This window comes from Gymnodraco acuticeps, unplaced genomic scaffold (genome assembly GCF_902827175.1).
Source record: "Gymnodraco acuticeps unplaced genomic scaffold, fGymAcu1.1, whole genome shotgun sequence".
Taxonomy (NCBI): Eukaryota; Metazoa; Chordata; class Actinopteri; order Perciformes; family Bathydraconidae; genus Gymnodraco; species Gymnodraco acuticeps.
The window spans coordinates 3,531,844-3,556,030 of NW_022990981.1; the positions used below are offsets into that span (position 1 = coordinate 3,531,844).

General features: G+C 42.3%; 1 protein-coding gene across 3 annotated transcripts in view; it reads right to left on the reverse strand.

Annotated features, from left to right (window-relative positions):
* The window catches only part of hdlbpa (high density lipoprotein binding protein a), a 49,182-nt gene extending 25,093 nt beyond the window's left edge, over positions 1–24,089 (reverse strand). Inside the window, exons 1-7 of one of the 3 annotated variants that reach the window (XM_034235560.1) lie at positions 23,959–24,089; positions 21,053–21,124; positions 16,793–16,898; positions 16,540–16,706; positions 1,448–1,663; positions 1,151–1,357; positions 846–1,061 (exon numbers count right to left, since the gene is read on the reverse strand). In XM_034235560.1, coding sequence (XP_034091451.1) covers positions 846–1,061; positions 1,151–1,357; positions 1,448–1,663; positions 16,540–16,706; positions 16,793–16,868 — 882 coding nt within the window. In that variant the 5' untranslated portion in view covers positions 16,869–16,898; positions 21,053–21,124; positions 23,959–24,089. The remainder of the gene's footprint in view (positions 1–845; positions 1,062–1,150; positions 1,358–1,447; positions 1,664–16,539; positions 16,707–16,792; positions 16,899–21,052; positions 21,125–23,958) is intronic. The other 2 variants (XM_034235557.1, XM_034235559.1) reach the window with 2 other exon arrangements.
* Between the last annotated feature and the right edge of the window lie 98 nt (positions 24,090–24,187).

Below are 24,187 nucleotides of genomic sequence, written 5' to 3' on the forward strand. Positions count from 1 at the left end.
GTTGAAACTTCCCAATGCTGTTATGGTTAAACCGAGGTAGGTATAACTCATACTATGTTCGATGATATGATTGTTTATGGTAAACTGGTATTTGTTCTCCTGACATCTGGGGCGTTTTTGGAAAACCATGACATTAGTTTTTTTCATATTGACTGCCAGGGCCCAGTTCTTACAGTACTGGTCTACTATGTCCAGCTGTTGTTGTAGTACTTGTTCAGTAGGAGACAGCAGAACAAGGTCATCAGCATAAAGCAGACACTTCACCTCTATCTAGGAGGGAGAGGCCAGGAGCAGCACAGTGATCCAACTGAACAGCAAGTTCATTTATATATATATTAAATAAAGTGGGACTTAAATTGCAACCCTGACGAACGCCTCTTCTCTGGGTGAAGAATTCAGTTTGTTTGTCTCCAATTTTAACAGCACACTTATTCCCTAAATACATTGATTTAACCAGATCGTACATGTTGCCCCCTATACCACAATGTAGAAGTCTATAATAGAGCCCTTCGTGCCAAATAGAGTCGAAAGCTTTTTTGAAATCAATGAAACAAGTGAATATCTTACCATTTTGTGTTTGGTGTACATGTTTGTTAACTAAAGTGTGAAGGGTATATCATGGTCAGTGGTGCGGTGTTTTGGAAGGAAGCCAATTTGATTTTTACTCAAGATGGATTGTTGGACTCTCTCTCTCTCTCTCACTCTCTCTCACTCTCACTCTCACTCTCACTCTCACTCTCTCTCTCACACTCTCTCTCACACTCACTGAAGACTAGATTAAAAAAGATTATTTCAACTTTAGTATTACAAAAGGTTTACTTGTGATCATTTAGTTTTTGGCTTACCTTCTCTTCATAAATCTTCTTGATCATAGTCACAGCAAGGGCCACCTGCTCTTTCTCCCCAGTGATGACAATCTCCGTCTTGTTGACGCTGGGAGGGGGGACATTAACACGGGCTCCGGTCTCCTGCATCATCTCTCCTACCTGCTTGTTGTAGGGACCGGTGATGAATGGGTGGTACACCTTGTCAATGTTCACTCTCTCCACAGCACGCTTGTCCTGTAAGAGTAAAAGGGGCAGGAGGAAACGATTAATATTTCTCCTAAAAGCTGTGACATCTGGAACACATGTCAGTGGAGACACATTACCTGCTCAGCAGAGATCAATAGGATCTCATGCTTTGCCTTCTCCAGGCCCTCCTTGGTACCAGAGATCTTGATCTGGTTACTGGGGTCGTCGGGTCGTGGGATCTGGATTTTGGTGGCAGTTTTGAGCTCGAGCTCTTGAAGCTTCTCCCCATTTTTGCCGATGACAAAACGATGGTGCTCCTTGGGGATGGCAACAGTAGCCGAGGCCTGTTAGAGTTAGAATATACAGTTGGCACCATTTCTTTAACTATTAACAACATTTTCTGTCATAAACAACAAAAAGACGGATCTCTTGACCTGAGTCTGCAGTCGGGACACAATCTCCTTGCGGGCCTTCATCACGGCATCCAGCTTTCCGGAAACCATGATGGAGAGGCCCTGATCTTTAGCCAAGGAGAGTTCCAGGTGGGCTCCGGTCTTATGCATGATGTCAACACAGACCTTTGCTTGGTCTCCTTCCCCAAACTGGTTGAGGTCCTTGTACTTGCGCTCCTCTAGCGGCACATGGAAAACCTAGTGGTGGTAAAACAAAAAAGGCCAATATGATGTGATGAACAGATATTACATAACAAATGAGACCTGTTATAGCCTTAATTTAGACCAGACTTAAAAAAAAATAAAAAATTCTCAAATAGTAATATTTATTCTTAGTTTTATTATGCTATATTACACTGCACTTAACTGCTTCTTTGCCATCTGGTTAAATGCTAAAGCTGAATCTACAGGTGCATCTCAAACAATTACTATATCATAGAACCTTTTTTCTGTAATTTATTTCAGAAAATGAAACATTCATATATTCTAGATTCAATATATGTAGGAGCCAATTAACACTGTGGGTATAAAGGTAGGAACCTATGTTTGTGGTTAGAGGTTCCGCCAGAAGGCCACACACGGAGAACACACACCATGGGTGTTTCTCAATGTCGAGTACGCTTGCTTGGTAGCACATGTCTTCCGAGTCACTTGCTTCAGAAGCGAGGCAAGAATACTTCCTGGCATTCGGAAAACGAAGAGTGGAACAGGCGAGCAAGTGTGCGTTATATGAGAGGCCCTGCCTTACATTTTCCGCCACAGATTTGGGGAAATTGGTCCGTGCGCAAAGCATTGTGGGGATTTTAAGACCGCGGAGTCTACACATGTGCAGCCTCGAAATTTCTCGCTACGAAGTACGCCGGGCTCGGTAGAATTCCAAGTATGCTGGACATTGGAACAGTCCTTCGGCGGCACTCGATGACGTAGTATGCTTGAAATAGTGGCTCTGGAGCAGCTTTACTCGACATTGAGAAACACCCTGGGACGCTTCCTTGGTAGGACATGTCTTCCGAGTTAGGTCCTTCAGAAGCGAGGCAAGAATCCTTCCTAGCCTCGGCAAATGAAGAATGGTGGAACAGGCTAACAGGTGTGCGTCATATGCGAGGCCCCGCCATAAATGGAGCACGATTTCAGCCAAAGATTTTGGTAATTGGTCCGTGCGCAAAGCATTGTGGGGATTTTAAGACCGCTGAGGATACACGTGTGCAGCCTCGAAATGTCTCGCTACGAAGGACGCCGGGCTTGGTAGAATTCCAAGGAGCCTGGACATTGGAACAGTCCTTCGGCGGGACTCGATGACGTAGCAGCCTTGAAATAGTGGCTCTGGAGCATCCTTCCTTGACATTGAGAAACACCCACACACACAGAGCACACACACAAACACTGGGTTACAAACATTTGCAAAAGGTATTGTGTGAACCGTAAGATCATGTATGGTGAATGAGAGAATGAAGCAAGTTAAATGGAAACCAGTGAAAAGGAAATAAATGGACTGTATCGAACTGGAAACTTTGTTTTCGTACTATTATTCACCTGGCAAACTTTGTGTGCGTCAATCACGCCAACATAGCGGATCCTCAGAGGCTTAACGCGTTGGTTTAGCCTCTACAGTTAGTCAAAAACGTGCCTTTTTTGGAGTTATTCAAGAGGACATTTTTCGTCGCGTTTATGGAACGCTGAGAGCGGCTGCTCACCTTCTCTACCGGACGCCGGGAGGAGGACAACAACACGCCGGCTGCTCAGCTGCTATCAGCCACCTGACGCCCAGAGGAGGACGGCTACACCTCGTTTGCTCATCTGCTGCAGAGGAAGGCGACAGGATCAACGCGGTGAATGGTGCCGGGAAGCTTTTCGCCGCTTGTCACGGAACTACTTTCATCTATTCTAAAGGGGGTATGTGTGGCGCGCTACAACCGGTTTAAATGGTCATAGGAATGAAGTTGTGTGCACACATAAGGGCGTAATTCCAATGCATTGGTTGTGAAATGGATGAACAATAAGCGCTTGCCTTTAAGACATTTAAATATGGAGGAGCGGCTGCAGACATACCAGCAGCTGACAGCTTGTCAGCTGCTGGCAAGCTGGATAGCATGGCCAGCTGTAGTGACACACAAAGCGGGTAGTTAAACTTCTGCCAAAGCACTTGCGGAAAAACTTGAGGTTGCAAAATGCCAGAAAGGCTAAGCTAAATAAAGCTTGCAAATTAAGAAAACAAATATACAAGATTTGATGTTAAATGGTGAACATGCTGAGGTTCAAAATGCTCTTGATGGTTATATTGAATTGTGTTGAAACAAGGTCTATGCATGACACTTTAATGGGTTTATTGCCACATGATGAAAGGGAAACACATGAAACATGGTTTAAAGCCAAAATGATGTTCAATGATGAATGTATTGCCAAAATCAAGGTGTGGGTTTGTCAAACTGAAGGTACTGGTGATAATAATAATGATGAAATCAATCCTGATGACAATGTTTCTAATGTTGGTAAATGTTCAAACAAAAGTGACAGCAGTACAAAGTCAAGTAAAACTTCATCTGCACAAATCATAGCAGCAGAAAAGGCTGCACCTATTGCTCGCGTGGCAGGTTTAACTGAGAGGCATGCACTGGAGGAACAGGAGCTACAATTAAAGTGGAGAAAGGACCCGCTTGATTTGGAAACTGAGCTAGCTGTATCTACTGCTAGGCTAGCAGTTTTACAGAGTTCACATTTACAATGTTCCTCTCTTGCACCAACAAATGGAATGAACCCATACCTGGAAAAGGAAAAAAGGAAACTGGCATAGTTAAACACACTTAACCCCCTGGCAAAGGAGTATGATTCCACATCATGGAAAATATCATCCAGCCAACCAACAAAGATGGACATGGAACCAAAGCAAGCTGAAAGGCAGTTTGCATTTAAGGAAGATGCTTATGTATAAAATCAACATTATCTGGGAACATCACATGGGTTGATAACTGGTGAATCAACTGCATGGGAAAGTCAACAGGAAAATCACCATCAGCAAATCAATCGAATTCCACCTGAAGGTTTATTCACGATAATGCAAAAGCAAAATGAAATAACAGCTGCACTGGTTCACCAGCAACGTTTACTGTCTCTACCAACAAGAGAAATTCCTATCTTTGATGGAGACCTGTTTCAGTACAAGGCTTTCATTAAAGCATTTGAACAAGGAGTGGAAAACAAAGCCAGCAAAGCCGACTGCTTGTACTATTTAGAACAGTTCACAAAAGGACAGCCACAGGAAGTGGTTCGTAGCTGCCAGCACATGGCTCCAGAACGTGGCTACATAGTGGCAAAGGGTCTTTTGCAAGAACATTTTGGGAATGAGTACAAGATCGCTGCTGCTGCTTACATAGGAAAGGCTCTAGCTTGGCCAACAATAACAAAGGCAGAAGACATTAAAGCCTATGCTTTATTTCTGCGTGGATGTGCTAATATGATGGAAGAACTTCAGTACATGCAGGAGTTGGATTTGCCCTCCAATATGAAAATGGTTGTCTTCAAGTTGCCATACAAACTAAGGAACAATGGAGAAACAAAGCTCATAACATCATGGAAGCCTCAAACAGAGCTCATTTCATTGACTTGGTCAAATTCATTGAGAGACATGTACGAGTCCTTTCTGATAAATCAGTTGCTATAAAATCTTCCAACATGTTTCAGCCACAATCAAAGAACAGAATGAAAGGAAGTAGTTTTGCCGCTACAGTATTCCCAATGAGTGAGGTCGGAGTTAAAACGACAAATAACTCAAAACCACAGGAGAGCTTGGTGTGTCATTGTTGTGATCACAACAGTCACGTTTTGGACAGATGTAAGCAGTTCAGCAGAAGGAAGCACAGAGATCAAATTCAATTTCTAAAGGAGAAAGGAATTTGCTTTGGATGCTTGTGTATTGGACACATAAGCCGGGACTGTAAACAACGCTTTATCTGTGAGGTTTGTGAAAAGCAACATCCTACTGCCCTCCACATAAATACATCTAATGTGGAATTGGGACAAACCGCTAAATCACAAACACCCCCTCAGACATGTGGACGAACAGGGGCCAGAAAATGATGGCTGCATTCTTTCAATCATTCCAGTGCAGGTCAAGTCCACAAAGGGAAGTGAGATTATACAGACACATTCTGCTCAGAAGATCTCATGCACAGATTAAACATCACAGGAAAAAGAACACATTTTCTTTTGAAGACTATAGGCGCATTCACACCGCAGTACTTTTCCCACAAAGGTTCATGAGAACTACAGATCGCGTTCACACCGGAATAAGTCCCTGAGGGTGGATTAGGCAAATTAAGTCACCGACGTCACTTCTTCTTCTGCTTTGGGTTTACTGGCAGGCCGCAATCAACTTCATGGCGTATACTGCCACCCGGAGTCCCCGGCCGGAAGTCCCCGGAGTTGGGGACTGGCTTCAGTAGAAGCTGCTGGGACTCCCAGCAGCTTCTACTGAAGCCTTCCGAGTAAATCACCAGAACGCCAACACCTCATCTCCACCGCTCCCATGTTTTCTTTTGTGTTGCCATAAGTTAGTCTCTCTGCGTTTGTGCGCTGGGCTAATGCGAGGATAATAAAATGGTGGCTTCACAAAACTTTTTTGGAGTTTTACGGGGCGTGGTTTGCATTCCACCCAGCCAATCAGACATAGGAACCTTTTTCTCCCACGAAAGTACCTGCTTTCTATTAAAAAAGGTTCTGATTAACTAATTTTAGTTCCGGCTCTTTTTGGTGTGAACGCGACATTTCGGAACTATAGTGGGAAAAGTACTGCGGTGTGAACGTGGCTATTGGGACAGAAAAAGGTTGTTCCAGCTTACTCCTTATTTGGGATGGAGCTATCTGGTCTTGAGGAAAATAACTTTGATCCTCTTCCAGAAGTCCTCACACAGAAGCAAATGCCAGTAACCAAAGCAAACATTGCTACAGCCGCAGATGTGAAGAGGTGGAATCATTTGTCAAAGGTCCATATTCGCAGCATAAATGCCAATGTTGACATGTTTGGAACCAACGCTCCCAAGATATTGGAACCTTGGGAAATTGTCAACAGTTGTGGAAATGGCCCATACGCTATAAGAACAGTGTTGGGATGGGCCATCAATGGTCCTTTACATGGAAGCAGCAATGGCAGCGATGTTGACATGGAGCTTTCTTCTGTTGTGGTGAATAGGATTTCTATTTCCAAATTGGAGCTCATGCTTAGCAGTCAGTATAATCATGACTTTAATGAAAAGCCCTCAGAGGAAAAAGAGATGTCAAGGGAAAACCAAAGATGTATGGAAATCATGAATACATCTGCAACACTACAGGACAACAGGTACAGCCTGACGTTTCCCCTTAAGGACACCTGACGTCCTTCTTCCAAACAACTTTGCAGTGGCAAAGCAAAGGCTACTTGGATTGAGGAAAATATTTGTGTGTAACCCAACGTTGCAAAAGGAATATGCCAGCTTTCTGAATGGAGTGATTGAAAAGGGTTAGGCTGAACAGGTAGCGGAAAATTATGGTACATCCCACACCACAGTGTTAAGTTAACTATCCACGAAAAGGTTCTCTCCGAGTGGTGTTTGATTGTGGTGCCACATTTAAAAAAGGAACATCATTAAACAATGTACTTTATCAAGCTCCCAACCTCACCAGTTCACTGCTTTGAGTTCTCACTCGTTTCAGGCAGGAACCTGTGGCATTAATGGGCGACATACAGGCTATGTTTCACCAGGTCAAAGTCACAGAAGAAGACCGAGATTTTCCTTCATTTTCTCTGGTTCACCAGAGAGATCCAGGAATACAGAATGATGGTGCATCTGTTTGGGGCCGTCTCTTCTCCCAGTTGTGCTAGCTATGTGCTAAGGAAAACTGCTGACGACAACAAGTCAAGTTTATAATAAATACAAGTTGAATGTACTCAAATTAAACAATTATTTCCCAGTCTATTAAAGCATTGGTAGCACACCAACACAGGTGGTTTCAATTAGTGCTGCTGGAGTGAGGGCATGTACACACTGTGCTCCCTGCCCGTTACAGTTCTCCGCTTGGACAAACCTTGATTTTGGTGACCTTATAATTCCAAGCATAGCAGGGAGCATCAGAGGTTTAATCCAACAGATTTCACCTGTGTGGCGCATTCAAATGTAGCCTTTTTACACAAAGAGGGATACATCTATCACAGAGACAGTTTAAGCAACCTCTCCACCAACAGGGATTCAATATTACTCATAGTTTACCATATTAGGACTTTTGTAGGTTAAGAACAATAATTATTACGCAACTTTACGGCTATTATTCACAGGGTATAGAGTAGGGGTCGGCCTGTCCGATTATCGGGGCCGATATTCCGCATTTGACCGATTATCGGTATCGGCCTTTTTTTATATCAAATTGCCGATAAAACTTTGGCTCTGATGCGGCCGTTTCTCTGGCTGCAGTCACCACTCTCTGTACACGAGCAATGTCCCGCCCACAGCGCTATCTGATAGGCTATTACTGAAGTGTCAATCAACACTGAAGATTTTCCGGGCGGGAGACAGCCAGAGAGGCGGGACCTTCTCAGATTACAGGCAGGTGCGAAGAACGCAGACACAGACAGAGGCAAGCAGGAGCGCTGAGCGGCAGAGCCATACATGTGTTTCGAAGGTAAGTCAGTTGAAAGCCGAAGTTCAATAAACATCCGAATCCCCTATGCTGAAGTTGCAAAAACACCACGATTTTATGATTCAATTCTATCAGTTTCCCAGTTACACAGGAAGTCAGTCAGAGTTGGGGGTGCGTGCAGCGGAGTAACTGGTGCGGAGGGGGGGGGGAGGGGCTACGAGTGGAGCCTCGCAGTTTTTCAGGTTGATATGTGAAGCTCATTAGCTAGCCAACATGTATCTAGCAAATGTTTAGCAAAATATTAGAAGTGAGGCTACTAGACTAACGTTAGGTCTACTGTAATAGCCTCACTTTTAATAGTTTGCAAAACATTAGCTAGCACTAGTGTTTTGCAGTTGCTAGCAGCTTATATTGGGATTTTATGCTAGATAGACAGATATAATAAATTAAGCATTATTGTTAGTTAAGCATGTCAGCCTGCAGCCCCACTTCTTGTCTCTCTAACTCATTGCAGATGACTGCACTAAAGAAAAGGGCACAGAGAGGAAACCAGTTGTAAGATGTTTAAAAGTTCATTAAACATAATATATGCTTAAATGCATTTTAAATAAGTTGTGTTGGAGTTTGTGTTATTCTACATTTTGACACCAAGATTTTCTGACTTTACTGCAAATGTATATCGGTTCCAAATATCGGTTATCGGTCTCCTTGATTACTAATAATCGGTATCGGCCTTGAAAAAGCAATATCGGTCGATCACTAGTATAGAGTATACATTTTTCGAAAAAGAAACTTGGATACACTCATAAAAGGCTTTACAGTGTGACCCTCGAATATTCAGGGGTATATTTTATAACTTTCAGAGAAAATATTGTGCAAGTGGCCTTTACCGTTTACTGACCACATCTGCTAAGAAACAGAAGATCTAATTTTACAAAGTGAAGCAAAGAGGTTCCTTTTTTTGTAACTATGACTTTTATTTTTATAATTCTTTATACATTTTAGGCAGCATACTGACCCTGTTTCCACAAAATACATATCTAATTCAACATGTTGCAGGTCCTTAAAAATAATTGTGAAATGCATTCCAGTTAATGTAGAAGTAGTACCAACTGAGGAAGTGGAATAAGTATCAGTAAACTAGAAAAGGCATTTCCTGCTGAAAATGCGTGTGAATGCTGTAAACTGCGCACATTTGATGCTGAACTTTGCTGAAAATGGAGAGAAAGCTGAATATTTGAATAGCTGACTGTAGCTGTATAAACAAGTGACTTTTAGCAATAATGTTTAAAAGATGTGCAATAGTTTAAGTATAGTTGATACATCTCCATTAAGTATGTGTTATCCTGCAATAACTAGCTGATAAATTGTAGTAAGGTATAAAGATTAGGGCTGTCAGTCGATTAAAATAGTTAATCGCACATTTTTGATCTGTTCTAAATGTACCTTAGAGGAATATTTTTCAAGTTTGTAATACTCTTATCAACATATGAGTGGACAAATATGTTTTATGCTAATGTTTATTATCATTTGAACATTACAAATATTCGCCTCAATTCAACCTGGAACCTCTCTCATACAATAACAATGGTGTGTGTGTGCATCTGGTGCTAGCTAGCTACGCTAACAACAACAATGCACGTAAGGTAGGGCTGTGCAATTAATCGTATTTTAATCGCGATTACGGCTTGCGACGATTATGAAAACAGCATAATTGACAAAATACGATTATTTTGCTGGGTGCGCTTCGCCCCTCCCTAAAAGCCCACTCGGCCACGTGGGAGTGACATGTGTTGTGAGTGTTCAGCGCGAGCGAAGATGTCAGAACAAGAGCAGCAACTAGTTAAAAAGAAGGGTACAACTATTTCCACTATTTGGAAGTACTTTGGCTTTCAGGAGTCCGACGTGGAGCAAAACAAAGTACAGTGCAGGATTTGTTACCAGGTTGTGTTGGCACCACACGCTAACACAACCAATCTCTTTAATCATCTGAAATACAACCACAAAGTGCAATACGACCGGGCAGTAATACAACAAAAAGCAGATGCCCGCTCGACTTCATCCACCACATCATCACAGTCATCGATTCTGGACGCATTGTACAGAGCAACGGCCTACGCGACGAGCTCGCAGAGACACAGAGATATTACAGGTGCCATTACATTTCACATCGCTAAAGATATGTGCCCAGTTAGCACTGTTAGCAACCAGGGCTTTAAGCAACTTGTCAACACGTTGGACAAGCGTTACGCGATGCCGTCTCGGTATTATTTCAGCAGGTCTGCGCTGCCTGCGCTATATGACAAATGCCGTGGGGAAGTTGAGAGAGATGTGGCTTCAGCTGACTACTTTGCGACCACAACAGACCTATGGTCTAGCCCAGGGGTGCCCAACCAGTCGATCGCGAGATGTGTCTACAAATAGAACAACAATATTCTGTTTTATGTCCTGTAACATAATCTTCCTGTGCCAGAATAATGCAACGCATCAAAGCTTTGTGATTGGCCGGCGTCACCCCATGTGTCGGGGCGTGGCTGAGGGTCTTCAGTACAGGTGGCAATATTGTCACCTGCCTGCGCTCATCTCTGAAACCAGACCATGTAAACAGGCTGGTGTTTCTTGCGAACAATCTTTAAGAGATGACATGAGCAGCCCTACCAGCATTTGGTGGCCTAAACATTTTTATTTGGTCTTAAATTGTAGTTCAACATTTATTTCCTGTTACTTCTGGACCATGACGGTTGGCCAGCCTTCAACGTTTAACTGAGTGGAATATGTTGAATATGTTTTACCAAAATGTTGGCTATATGTTAAGGAGTTTTCAGTAGGTTGTGACCAGTGGTGTAGTGGGGATTTTTTTACTGGGGGGACGCTATTTTAATTAGGTAATCCCAAACAATGCCACCCAAGTGCGCATGCGCACAGTGCACTCACAAAACGGGCAGACAGGTCCACAGAAACTACCGGTATGCTTAGTCCTACTTTAGTTAGGCGCTCAACACACACACAGACTCAAACCCATGGACACACTGGCACATAAGTTACATAAACAATGTATAGGCCTAATGCAGACATGGCGCTGCTTTTCACACACACACACCTTGCGTTTTGAAGACTGATACATCCGAAATGGATGAACAAACTTTGCAGCCCAGTTTCCCAGCTTTGCAGTCTATCCACGGGTATGCCTCTTGTTTCCTCCACCACATCTCATCTGCTCCGTCCATACCTCTGGGAAAGGTAAGCTTGAGCTAGCCAGGGGGACGTTGCTAGCGCAGCTAACGTGCACGTTAGCTAGCATTATCCACGTCTTTAGGCGGCTCTTCTGATGAGGTAGTGCTAGTAGCAGCTTCACTTGTAGCTTCGGTGCTGCTAGCCTCTTTCTTCTTGTGAATTATATTCTTTTTAGAAAAGAAGTCAAGTAAAAAACGTTTGCCTGCCATTATAGAGCTTTTTCGTTAGAGTTCTTGAGGGAAAGAGCTGCCGCAAAATCGTCAGGCGGCGAGCTGGCTCGCCGTGGGGTCACGAGCGTGATGACGAATCATAATTCTTTAAGGAAATCGTTTTTATTTTGTATTATAATTACTGTGAAATGTATTATGTTTTTGTCATTATTACAACAAATACACACTTGCAACCGATAACACTGGCAATGATGTTATATTTATTAGACTATTTAAAAAAAAGATCATGCTCCAAATAAGTGGGGGTACGCCGTACCCCCGCGTCCAACGCCCACTACACCACTGGTTGTGACAGTGCACTGCATCATATTTGATTTCATTTATTTTGGTCTAATTTATTTTTATTTATCATATTAATAATTATGTTTAGTATGTTTTTGGAAGTGTGCTCCAACATATTTGTTGATCTTGTTTATTGGTAAAATATTATTTGTTTTAAAGTTCAATAAATGGTCAATGAATAATCGTCAAAACAATCGTGATATCAATTATTGACCCAAATAATCGTGATTATGATTTTTGCCATAATCGCACAGCCCTAACGTAAGGTCTCTCTCTCGCTCGGGCAACACATACACACACCCTCCCGGTCCTCCCAATAGCCAGTCGGTGCCTGCTGGTGAGCGTGGAAGTGTGGTCTGCTGCAAGCAGGCAGCAGGAGCGGGGCTGTCAGCATCAGCTTGTAGATGGTATTTTAAACTCGATGCGCTCTGAAACTACGGGGCGGCCGAGGAAAAAAAAATACACATGCGTTAATCGTGTTAAAATAATTAGTGGCGTTAATTTTTTTTTGCGTTAACTTGACAGCCCTAATAAAGATATTAACATGATGACTGTTGGAATGGAACCTGCAACCTTATAATTGAGAGACCAATGCAGTAACACAGAGCCACAGTCACACCTGGTACTAGGCAGTGTGGCTGGCTGTTTTAAAAGGTACATGAACAGTGGGGTCTTGAATGTGTAGTAAGAAAAGAAAAACGCTGGAAAAAGCAGCAAAATATTTGAATTGCATGTTTTTGAACTACAACCATATGTCCCCAATAATCTGGAAGATATTTGGAAAATGTTAAAGTGTGTATGAGGTTTCCATCAGATAGTACAGAATAGGCTTAGACAGTCTGTTAAACTCCAGTCAGCGTGTCTGTGTACCTAATCATAACACCTGTGTCTGTATCCAGTAGGGATGTGCATCTCCATCACTGAGGCCGATGCGATGCGCAACTCGATACGTTGCCACGATACGATACATTAACGATACATTTGAAACACTAGGCGATGCGATACGATACGATTCACCCCTGTTGCGATACAGTTCGATACGATTTGATTCAACATTATGCGATACGATGCGATTCAACACGATGCAAAAATAATGATACTTCAATATGGTACGACAGAGGATTTTTGTTGTATTCCTTATATGCAGCAAATCATACATTAACAAAAAAGTGCTTTACATATTTGGTACTGCACATCCCATCATGCCGTTTATTTTGTTGCCTTTAAAAGCTTTCCAGAGTACAATTCTATAACACCTCACAGTCCACATCCAACAATGTAAGGATGCATTGCTCATGATTAACAATGTGAAAATAACAGCTACCATAGTGCAATGCCCATACAGCTGCCAGCCTGATGTGCTTAACACTCATTCATAGGCTAACTCACCAGTGAGCAGAAAGCAGTGGGTTCTATATGAACAATAAAGAATACAAATAACCTTTCACAAACAGGTATTTCATAACTGCTTACAGTGAGGAAGACATTTACATTATTATTGGCCGTCACAGGCTGCTGTAAACTAAACACCACTCTCTCTGACAGAACACCTCACTGATTGATTTAACTCGTATGTCTAACTTTCATGTTTCTCTTTTCAGCCGCAGACCCCATGTCGCCTCTTTATGTGCGTCGCTAAGTTCCTCGTACTACTTGTGTACTTTAAAGCGGCTCGGAATCGTTAACAATTTGCGAGCGATTTTTCAACTTGACCGTCTGTGCCGTGCACATATACCATCAGGACGTTACTGATGGGGTGCGGCTGCGGAGTGATACTGTGTGTATGCAAGCCCGCATCTAGGACGGATCTATGTATCATGGCTGTAGACCCGTTAAGTAATAAAGATACCTCATACAAAGGTCTACGGATACCTTATTACTCTCCATAACCTGCGGTCAACTATGTAGCATAAATGACTATTACACCGTCTTTCTTGAACAATCCGAAGTGTTGCCAAACGTTTGATTTGTAGGTATTTTTTGGTGCGCTGTGTTTCTCTTTCCCCTCAACTTCCGTGTGTGTTGATAACTGAGACTCTCAGCCTCCGTAGTGGCGCTCTGCTGAGCGTTGACAAGATGAGGGAATTTTATATGATGAATCGGTTTTTTACCGATGCAAAGACGCTACGCAATCGATGCATCGCGAGTTCAACCCGGTTCAACCCAAACTGTAGCCGATGTGCACTCTTTCAACCGGTGCACTCGCATCTTGAACGTTTATGCCGGTGCACCGATGCGAATCGGTGAATCTTAACATCTCTAGTATCCAGAGATCAAAGGTTTCCATGGAGATGTGAGCAGTGAAAGGAGAGGGTTTCATGTGAAAAGTTGTCGTCACATCCTTGCCCTCAGAATTTTTTTTAAAGTTCTATACTTAAAAGGTGGGGTAGGTATGTTTGAGAAACAGGCTCGAGATACACTTTTTGTTATGTTCCATGGAATGCTCTCAACATCCCGATAGCAATGAATATCTGAAGTGCTTTGACAAAAAATACATTAAAAAAAAATGTCATCTGTGGAAGCCGTAGCGCTGTAAAAAGCACGACCAATCACCTGAGCTGGCCCGGCTAAAATAACTGGATGGCCTACCTGCCTGTCAGCCTTCCATCTGTGCACAAACTTATCTCGTGCCCTCATTGGTCATGTGCGCGTTCGTGTGTGTTGGAGGAGGGGCTCTGTAAGGAAGTGGCAGATTTGTTCCGGCTGTGTATTTTCAAATTCTAGCGCACTGGAGCTGGTTTCTCCAAAATTACCTGCCCCACCTTTAAATGTTTTTATTTTTCAACCTAAGAGATGTTTTCCTACATTTTCATCAACAAATTATGTCACAGGAGTGTAGGGTTTGGGACTTATGGCAGGTTTAAAAAAAGGACGAATTTCAAGCTCTCCTCCACTCTGTTTTGAGATCAAAGCACATAGCTGAATGTCTTGTGACAGTTTTAAAGTTAGAACGAAGTCTCTAGCTGAAAGTATGTGGAAGGAGTAGCATTTGGCGCACGGTGTAGGTCAGTGTGAGAAAAAGTTTTTAGAGAGTACTTGTCCATGGACAAGTGAGTTTGGCAATTTACTTGTCCGAATACATTTTTCACTTGTCCAGAATGGACAAAAATTGGGGCCACTGGAATCTTCTTCTTCGTCATCGTGCATCACACATAGGGTTGGGTATCGTTTGGATTTTAACGATTCCGGTTCTGCTTTTCGATTCCGGTTATTTTCGGTTCTCGATTCCGGTTCTTTGAGAGGGTAAAAATAAGTTAAACTGGGAGAAAAATATATTTCTGAAAACATTAAGTCAAATCTGTATTCCTATTTACAAATCACTTCATACCGTTTAATTTCTTACGGTTATTGAATACAATTATATAAAAATAATCTCTGCATTTTTTAGTTAGTTCTAAGTGGTGCAGTTTGAGAATGTACAATTGGCCCAGTCTCCTCTGATGTTACACTGCAACCTGCCTGTGAGACAGAGTCCAACCACACATGTCCAACACATAGGACATAACCTAATAATAATAATACATTATATTTATAGCCTATAGGCCTAGCGCTTTTCTACAACTCAAAGACGCTTGCACATGTCCTGCAATACACATGCTGCAGCTGCCCAGCTGCTCACTGTTTGTAAAAGTAAATAAATAGTATTTTCATTTCAATAATGTACTTTCTATACCCTGCTTCATAAACAATACTGACATCCCTGTGCTCCTCCGAGTCTGGGGGTCCGGGGATGTGAGGACAGCGCAAGGACAAAGACAGGGAGGCTGCTTTACTTCATAAAGGAAATGGCGGTCAATATTAACAACACAGGAGCTAAAACGCTTAATAACCTTCATTACGTGTTAGAGAAAGAACATAAGAAAGTTTGACAAAGATGAGGCTGTTAAACGGGCAGCGGATCCGCTGTGTGTAGAAAGAGAGAGAGAGAGACGCTGAGCTGCACCGTGCAGCGATCAGCTGATACGGAGCATAGAGGGAGAGAGCTGCGGTCCGCGGGGTTCGGCCTCCTGTGCTCACAACTCTTATTAATCCCGGGACCGGACAATTGTTATTTGTTCCTACTCGGAACCGAGTTTTGCTTCCCAACCCTGCCACTGTGCTACACTTCCCACCCCACCCCGCCCCGCCCCCGTCTAACTGTACAGAAAGCGCCGAGATGCATTTCCTTAGGAATCAACAAACAGAACCGAAACTAACATTTCTAAACGAACAATGGCAGACACGTACAATTTGCGAATGAGTTCTGCCTTTTGTAAACTGAATGTATCAATAATTTGTCAATAAATCAGGGCGAAAAACGTCACTTGTCCGCCGGACAAGTCAATTGAAAGATCTACTTGTCCGATATTGTAAATAACACTTCCCGGACGGTGGGACGTGTACTTTTTCGCACACTGTAGGTACAAGAGGATTTAAAGGTTCCTCCCATTGGGATACATTGTAAAAATAAAAGTTTGAATAGCTGAATATTATAAAAAGTATAAATGTCCAAAACAAGATTAGTCATAGCAGTCATGTCCTGAAGGAGCTGAACATTTTAATATTTGAATGGTTTCTGTAGCTGAAAGTATGCTGAAGTAGTTAAATGGCAAACATTGGTTGAAATAAGTTGAAGAATAAAGATTTGAAGAACAATAGTGGAATGCTGTTGCACGCAATTATAAACACAAAAACCAGACAACCTTTAAAGTCAATGTGTGAGTGACTCGTAAAGTGTTCTACCTGGGTGATAACAGAGGACTTGAGTGGACGGATCTTAGATGTCCAGGCGTTGGCAGTTTCCTGAGTCCCCTCAGGTGAGGCCGCCTTCTCAGGCAGAGGTGGGAAAGCATCCTTGTAGGTAGGAAGTGCATCCTCTTCCTCTACAGCGCCGGGTCCTGCCCCAGCAGCTGTTCAAAGACAAAAGCAGACGAGTCAAATTATGGCTTTTCATTTTGCAGATGAAGCTGAATCATAACAAAATCAAAGTACTCACCACCACCCTGCTCTGGCAGAAGCCCACTGCGGTGCTCATTAAAGCTTTCCTGCGTAAGTACAGCGACTGAGCTCATGGTCAAAATCCCACGTTTACAGAGAGTCCACTGTAAGGAAAGGTGATATTAAACAGGTGTAGCAGCAGGCTTTATAACAAACCTATATGCTCAATTAGCATATCAATACGAGTGATGGTGTGTGGATTTCTGTTTAAGCAAACATTTTTGTAAACGGATATTTTAAAAACAATGTTTGTATATTTGGGTGATTATATACACTGAAAGACTTATTACTAAGCCTTTATTATTCCATGTGAAATATGCATTTGTCCTGTCTTTTTAAAGTTGGTCTTTACTTTACAGCACTTTGGCTCGACCAAAAATCGTTTAGAAATGTGCTATATAAATAAAACTTGATTTGATTTGATTTAAAGTGCATAACTATTTATTTTTTTACGGGCTTTAGAGAAACTTGGATTTCTTTAGGAGTGGCACTGCTGACTTTTTCCAACTTGAAATTATTGTTGCTAGTTTTAAACATACCGTTTTGCACTTGAATAGGTTTGTTAACATCTTATTTTGTGCTGAATTACAAAATGTTTTTCCAACTTCAATTCAAATGAAATTGTTGATTTGATATTTAGGAGGAAAATACAGAGCCCCTAAAAAGGGACCTGAAAAAAAAGAGAAAAAAAAGTCGGGATAACGGGTTAGCATCTCGTGCGCACGAGAAAGTACAAGTGGAGCACACAGGAGACAACCATTTCATTGCAGACGGTTATGTTTATGTGGGGAAATGACAGTGCATACATTATTTGAGATTATATTTCGAACTCAGACTTAATTTTAAGGACATTTCGGCAAGGGGTGTAGAGCTATTTGTTTAAGCACCGGATTGGCAAAACAGGAGAGTCTGCAACCAGGTCTGTTTTGAGAGTCCGTGACTCTCCGAGTAGGCTACCTGCTGCCCGCAGCTGTTTTAAAGGGAAACAAACACTCAGAACACACACAGAGCCAGTGGCGGACTGGCCATCAGGGCGTTCGGGACGAATCCCGATGGGCCGGTACCGAAGTGGGCCGGTCGGGCCACTCCGATCGGGCCACTAGGTCCACTGTTTCCCCGCAGCGAGGCTCCCCCCCGTTGATAGTTTACGTGGGCTGGGCTGGGTGAGATTCCCGGGCTGATTTTTAGTCCCAGTCCGCCCCTGCACAGAGCGGAGCTGAGCAGATCACACACACACATATAATGCGCCTTGGTGACCGGACATCTCCTTCATAAAACTAATACAAGGAGGAGTAATCGGGCAGTTCGGTGTGTGTGTGTGTGTGTGTGTGTGTGTGTGTGTGTGTGTGTGTGTGTGTGTGTGTGTGTGTGTGTGTGTGTGTGTGTGTGTGTGTGTGTGTGTGTGTGTGTGTGTGTGTGTGTGTGTGTGTGGTTAAAACGTAACAGCCTGCGGTCACTCTTTAGCTGTTCAATGAAGGTAAACACAGAGTAGGTGGTGCATAGAAGCTCTTTGAGCGCTGGTGCTGCTCTTCTCTGAGTTACACGTCCCGCTGTCTCCTGGAGTGACCACACACCTCTGGCCGAAATGTCCTTAAAATGAAGTCTGAGTTCGAAATATATCTCAAATAATGTATGCACTGTCATTTCCCCACATAAACATAACAGTCTGCAATGAAACGGTTGTCTCCTGTGCGCTCCACTTCCTCCTTGGCGCAACGGTAACTTTCTCAAAATGAGATACTAACCAGTTATCCCGACTTGTTTCTCTTCTGTTTTGTCCATGTACCTTTAGGGGCTCCGTAGGAAAACAATACACAGGTGTATGAATATTTGGTGTCAGTCATACTTATACATTAACTTCACATCTAATAATTGGTCAACAATTCAGCATTCTTCTTATTTGTATTGTTTTAATGCAAATAAGGCAACAAAAACAGGTTTTAAGATAAGATGGACCGTATCTAATACCACTGGGGAAAATAAGGAGATTAAAAGCAGCAACAGAGTACGAGTGAAAAACAGGACAGTACATATTCACACAAGGTAAACATTTTTAAATGAAAGTAATTGTATAGCAACTGTTCAATCAAGATATCACAACAAGGTCAAATGTTGATCATTGGAATGAACATATTTAAATATACCCGTTCTGATTGTTAAATGTATTTATATGCAAGTGTGACATAATGTTTTGTTTTTTTTACGATGTTGTATTTGAGTGTTGCCTCTGTGTTTAATGTCCTGTCTGTCTGTAACTTTGTGTGGTAGTGTTACCACTGACAGGTCTCTCTTGAAAATGAGACCTTGTGTCTCAATGAGATCTACACCTGTATAAATAAAGGCTAAATAAATAAATAAAATGTGTGTTATAATCACTGATGGGATTTAACAGGATATTGTTTGCCATGTGTAGAGGTTCAGCACTACCAGTAACAAAGGATATGATAGGCTCCTTATTCAATCAAGAAATTCACTTTTGCATACATTCCTTTTCTGATGATGGTTGAAACTAGATAAACAAGACCCCTGTTTGAATATTGGACCGTATCTTCTGAAGTGTCACATGTACAGGCTTAGCACGCTATACAAGCTTATCATAGTTAGACTTTGGGTTTCCACCATTATCTAAGCTACCTTCATCAAAAGAAGCCTCTCAAATAATAATGACACTTCTTGTTACATTACCATGTCAGCACTGTGTTAATGTAGGCTGAGACTGAGTAAAGAGATTAGGCCTTAGCACCACAAAGAAAACAGTGGTGTGGGCAGGGCCACAGCTGCAATGCATTCTGTCTTTCCAGAAGAAACCAGTTTATCTTCCCTTAGACGCTCTTTTACCAGGGCTATTCTGAGGAGTGTAACCTAGTGAGCAGGTTCCGGGGTTAAGAGGATGTTTGCCCACTGACCCCTTTGTACGTCCACGTGGGATAGGATTAAAAGGAAAAATCCACCCACAGAATACTCAGACGTCATGTCTCTGGACTTCGAACATGACTAACTCTTTCCAATAAAGAAAGCATGAAGCCAATTTAATCAATGTTTTAAAAGACCATAAAGCCGTTTTGATTTCGGTCTTATATAAGTTGTTAACGCATATTTTTCTCTGCAAATAATAAAAAGTAAACAAAGTAGTGCTGTGACTAAAGCTTGATTGCACTTCACTGTCAATGTCTAAACTTAATACTTTATCAGGAGTTGCCGTCTGTTTTTCTGTCTGGCAGAGAAACTTAAATTCTGGCCAACAAGAGCAAAAGAATGTGAATTGTTTTTCAGGGTGGATCTTGCCCCGCAGGGAAGAGACTCCCAGATGTCACAGATTACTTGTTGATATCAGACGCTTTTTCCCATAGACTAGGCAATTCAAGAAAATTCACTTTGAGCCTCAACATGGTAGTAGTCAGTATAGCAGGCACTTTCCCCCTCCCCATTTTACACCACCCTCTCACTGGCCTCTTCTTCCTCAGGCTTCATAAATGTAAGGCAGCTCTGCACTGCACTGTTTGAGGGCCATGTTGCCAATCTTAAGTGTGTGAATATCCTTCATCTGAATTTAAACCGAAACATTAAATAAGTATGTTATTATTGTGAAATATAAAACTACCTGTATCAACATTACTTTAGCTTTAGAGGTAGACCGTACAAGCAGGTTCTCATTTTTGTGGCAAGAGAAAGTGCAAAACACTTCAAAGACATGCATGATGGTGGAAAGACACCAACATCAATACAGTCAGTTACATATTCAAATGACTTGAATATGTAAACAACTATTCATTTATTTGTATATTCCTCCAGAATAACCCATAATATAGCACAACATAAAACCTTGATTTTGCTGCCTGCTTTGACTGGGATAGGGATGAATAGGGATTTTACTTCTTTTTTTCTTTAAATGTTCAATAGATACAAAGTATAAATGTTGTCTTTTTCAAATCATGGTTACCTTTCTCAGCTTGCTTTGAAGATCTAACGCTCCCTGATGACCAAAATTCAAATGCGAACACGTGAACTACAAGTGCTGACTGCCTTCGCCACATGTACAGGATTGACTGGCGCAACATGTCCGTAAGCAAACAAACATCTTTGGAAAGTGCTGAAGCTTTGTACTCCAACATCATAAGTACACTTCAGAACTACAGAGCACATTTTCAAGCTGTGGGTGCTGTGGGCAGAATCTCATTTAAGGCAAACTGTAGGCTGCTAATTGCTTAAAGTAGTATCATTATCAGTGCTTACAATGCTAAAGGTTGTAATAACTTACCAGCTAAATGGTCAGTTACCAGTTAATCCGTCCTGTAAAGATGCACTTTCCCGTCAGCCTGCCAGCTTTTGCCTTAAAAAAAACCACAAAGAAAAAAGGATCTGCTTTAAAACACATAACCAGGATGATATTTTTGCTTCAAAGAAAGAAAAAAAGAATATATCAGGGGCCTTACTTCAAAGCATTTGCACAGATCCACCACTGCAGGCTTATCGGTGCACCAACACAGAAAATTGTACTTAAAGGTCCCATGACATTCTTTTCTGGTTATTACCCGTCCCCTTGTGTTATGTAGCTTTCTCTGCATGTGAACGGTCTGCAGAGTCACAAACCCTCAAAGTACACCCTGTAGCGAGTAAAACTCTAACACAGAGAAGACCTGTCTATGCTGCCCCAGAACGCCTCGTTGGACATTTCTCTTTTTCCATTGTTTTCTTCGTGGGTACAGTGACGTGCCCATACCCAAATGGACCCATTGGTCAATCCGTGGAGCTCCTCACACACACACACACACACACACTCTCTCTCTCAGTGGCGAAACTGTGACGCGCTGGGGGGGTGGGGTGCTAGTGGAGCCTCACACTGTCCGCTCCTCACAGCAGCGAGCCCCGCAACATCCCGCCAACACGGCACCCAGACCCCACGCAGCTTTCTCATCTGTTTGTCCTTACTGGTGTCATTTCCTGGTTGCTAACAAACGCCATTGTAACACATAATCACTGATGCTCCGCTGTAACGGTGGTAGACTCATCAGAACAGAGTGGGCGAGCTGACCAATCAGAGCACAGTGGGCTCATAGGGAGGGGGGGCAGGAGCTCCAACAAGCCGTGTAGGACAGAGAGTGAATACACAGACTCTACAGAGATGCTGTGAGAAACCAATGTGAGTTTGGAACATTGAACAATGTAAATCTATTCTAGTAGACCTCAACAATGGAATTATGATCAGTAGAAATGGCCAAGACATGGGACCTTTAAAAATATCTGTATGATATGTTTGTAATATTGCTTACATGTATTAGCCCTTTCATCATGTAACCTTTAATAAAACTAATAATGTTTATATTCGTTTTAACAGCGCAATCAGTAATTAAATAAAAACCATCCAATTAAACTTTATTCAGAGTGAGGAATAGAAGCAGCTGTTGCTAGGGTATAACTTATGTATATGTATATATTGACAGTAGAGCTTAATTGGGAGATCAGTAGTAGGAACAATGACATCTCATACAACTGAAACCATCCAGCAATTGAGAAGAATTCAGATAAAGTTGAAGCCAAGAAGTGCATTACTGAACTCCAGTAAAGTATAGGTGCCATTGGATCTCCCTCTCCTTGGAAAGCATCTGGCTGCTATAATTGGACACTTCACTGTCAGACAGGAGACCAGACCTGGCAATGAATGAAGCTGCTGTGGGATAACCAGGTAAATAGCCTATGAATGCTATCTTATGTCTATGTATGATTCAAAGTGACATTTTGAGCAAGAGTCTATAAAACAAAAGTTGTTTTCCACTGGTTTCATCCATTCCCTATCACATCAGAATGTTATTAGACATGGGTTTAAGTTACAACTGAGTTGTGCACACGCTTCCATGTTTAGTTAAGGGTCCCTTTTTGTGCATAAACAATATTGCAAGTAGGCACAAAAGGTTGCAACTAACTAGCTCTTACTGATTTGGTGCACTAGTGATGGGCATAACGTATGGCCTGTTAACGTTATTAAAGCAACTACTTATGTAAAAGCCACGAAAGCTTTTTTTTAGAGCAGCAGTAAATGATTAGACAGAGTAACCCTTAACTCCATGGCTTAAAAGGACACGTGTGAATTACAACAGTGATGCAAGGCTGTTTTGCTTGAATTACTATGTCATTACTGCAGTTTTGCGTTTCAACTGTTGACATATAATGGCTCCAAACTCATAAAGAACCCAATCGCACTTTAAAGCTATCAAACAACGTCTCTTAATAGAACATTGCTTTACATTATCGATCTTCCGAGGTCATTCATGTTAATGAGCTGCTCAAGTTAACGCTGACGTGCTCGTCTAGCTAGTTACATTTGCATTAACGTTAGCTGCAGTATGACAACCTTGGAGCCTGTCTAACGTTACACACAAATCCCAGATTAAGGATTTAAGTAGCTGGTTAGTGTGAGTGCTAGCCAACACGATATCAAATGAACTAGCTGACAGTTGCCAGCGACACATCAGAGTGAACGCTAGCTGCCGTCATGTCGGCTAACGTTGAACAACCATAAATAATGGACTGAAATCGAGACAAAGGGACAGTAATATAACGCCAAATGTTTAGCGAAAGCGTGTGCGTGTTGGTTGAATTGAGATAATCAGTAGCACAATCACTGTAGCATGGAATACTTGCTCCAAACCCCAAGCTAAAGCTAGTTAGCAAACTTGCTAAAAACTTTGACTGTGGTGTGTGCGCGACTGTGACACGTAGCTCCTCGGCTAACATGTAGCTTGGCTCACCAAAAGCCCTGCACACAACTTCAAGCTGTGCCTTAGCCAGCTATAATGACATTAGGCTATCGGTGGTTTGAAAATAAAACGATGAACTAAATCGGCCACACTCAAACCCTGGGCTCGTATCATTTTAATATAAATGAGCCAGCGTTAACACGGCCGTAAAAAGTACAAGTTGAACTGTAGCATTAGCTAGCGAGCTCCGGTTAGCTTACAGTCTGCTCTACTAGCTCGCTAAGTCCACGTAGGCATACAGCTGAGCAGGGAGAAATGACACGGAGTCAGGCCAGAACATACTGTAACGCTCCAGGTTTACCAACACACTGGCTCTCCGACAAGTAGCAGTCGGCTATGTAGAAGACACGTAGAGGTCATATGTAAGGGCATTGCAGTCATATTCAGTAGAAAACTGTGAATTACTTACTTATTTGTGTGTTCTCGTCTGCCCTGAAGGTGCAGAAGCTGAGATGAAATTCCACTGGCGAGAAGGTGGGATTGAAGCCTGACGGATATATACCAGAGCCGCCCACCAATCATATCCTCCAACGTCACGTCAAAGAGTCCGATTACAAAAAACTTCTTCTCGTTTCCGAGCCTCACCGACTCTTGGACAACTTCTGCACTTTGATTACATTACGTTTTAACATAGATTG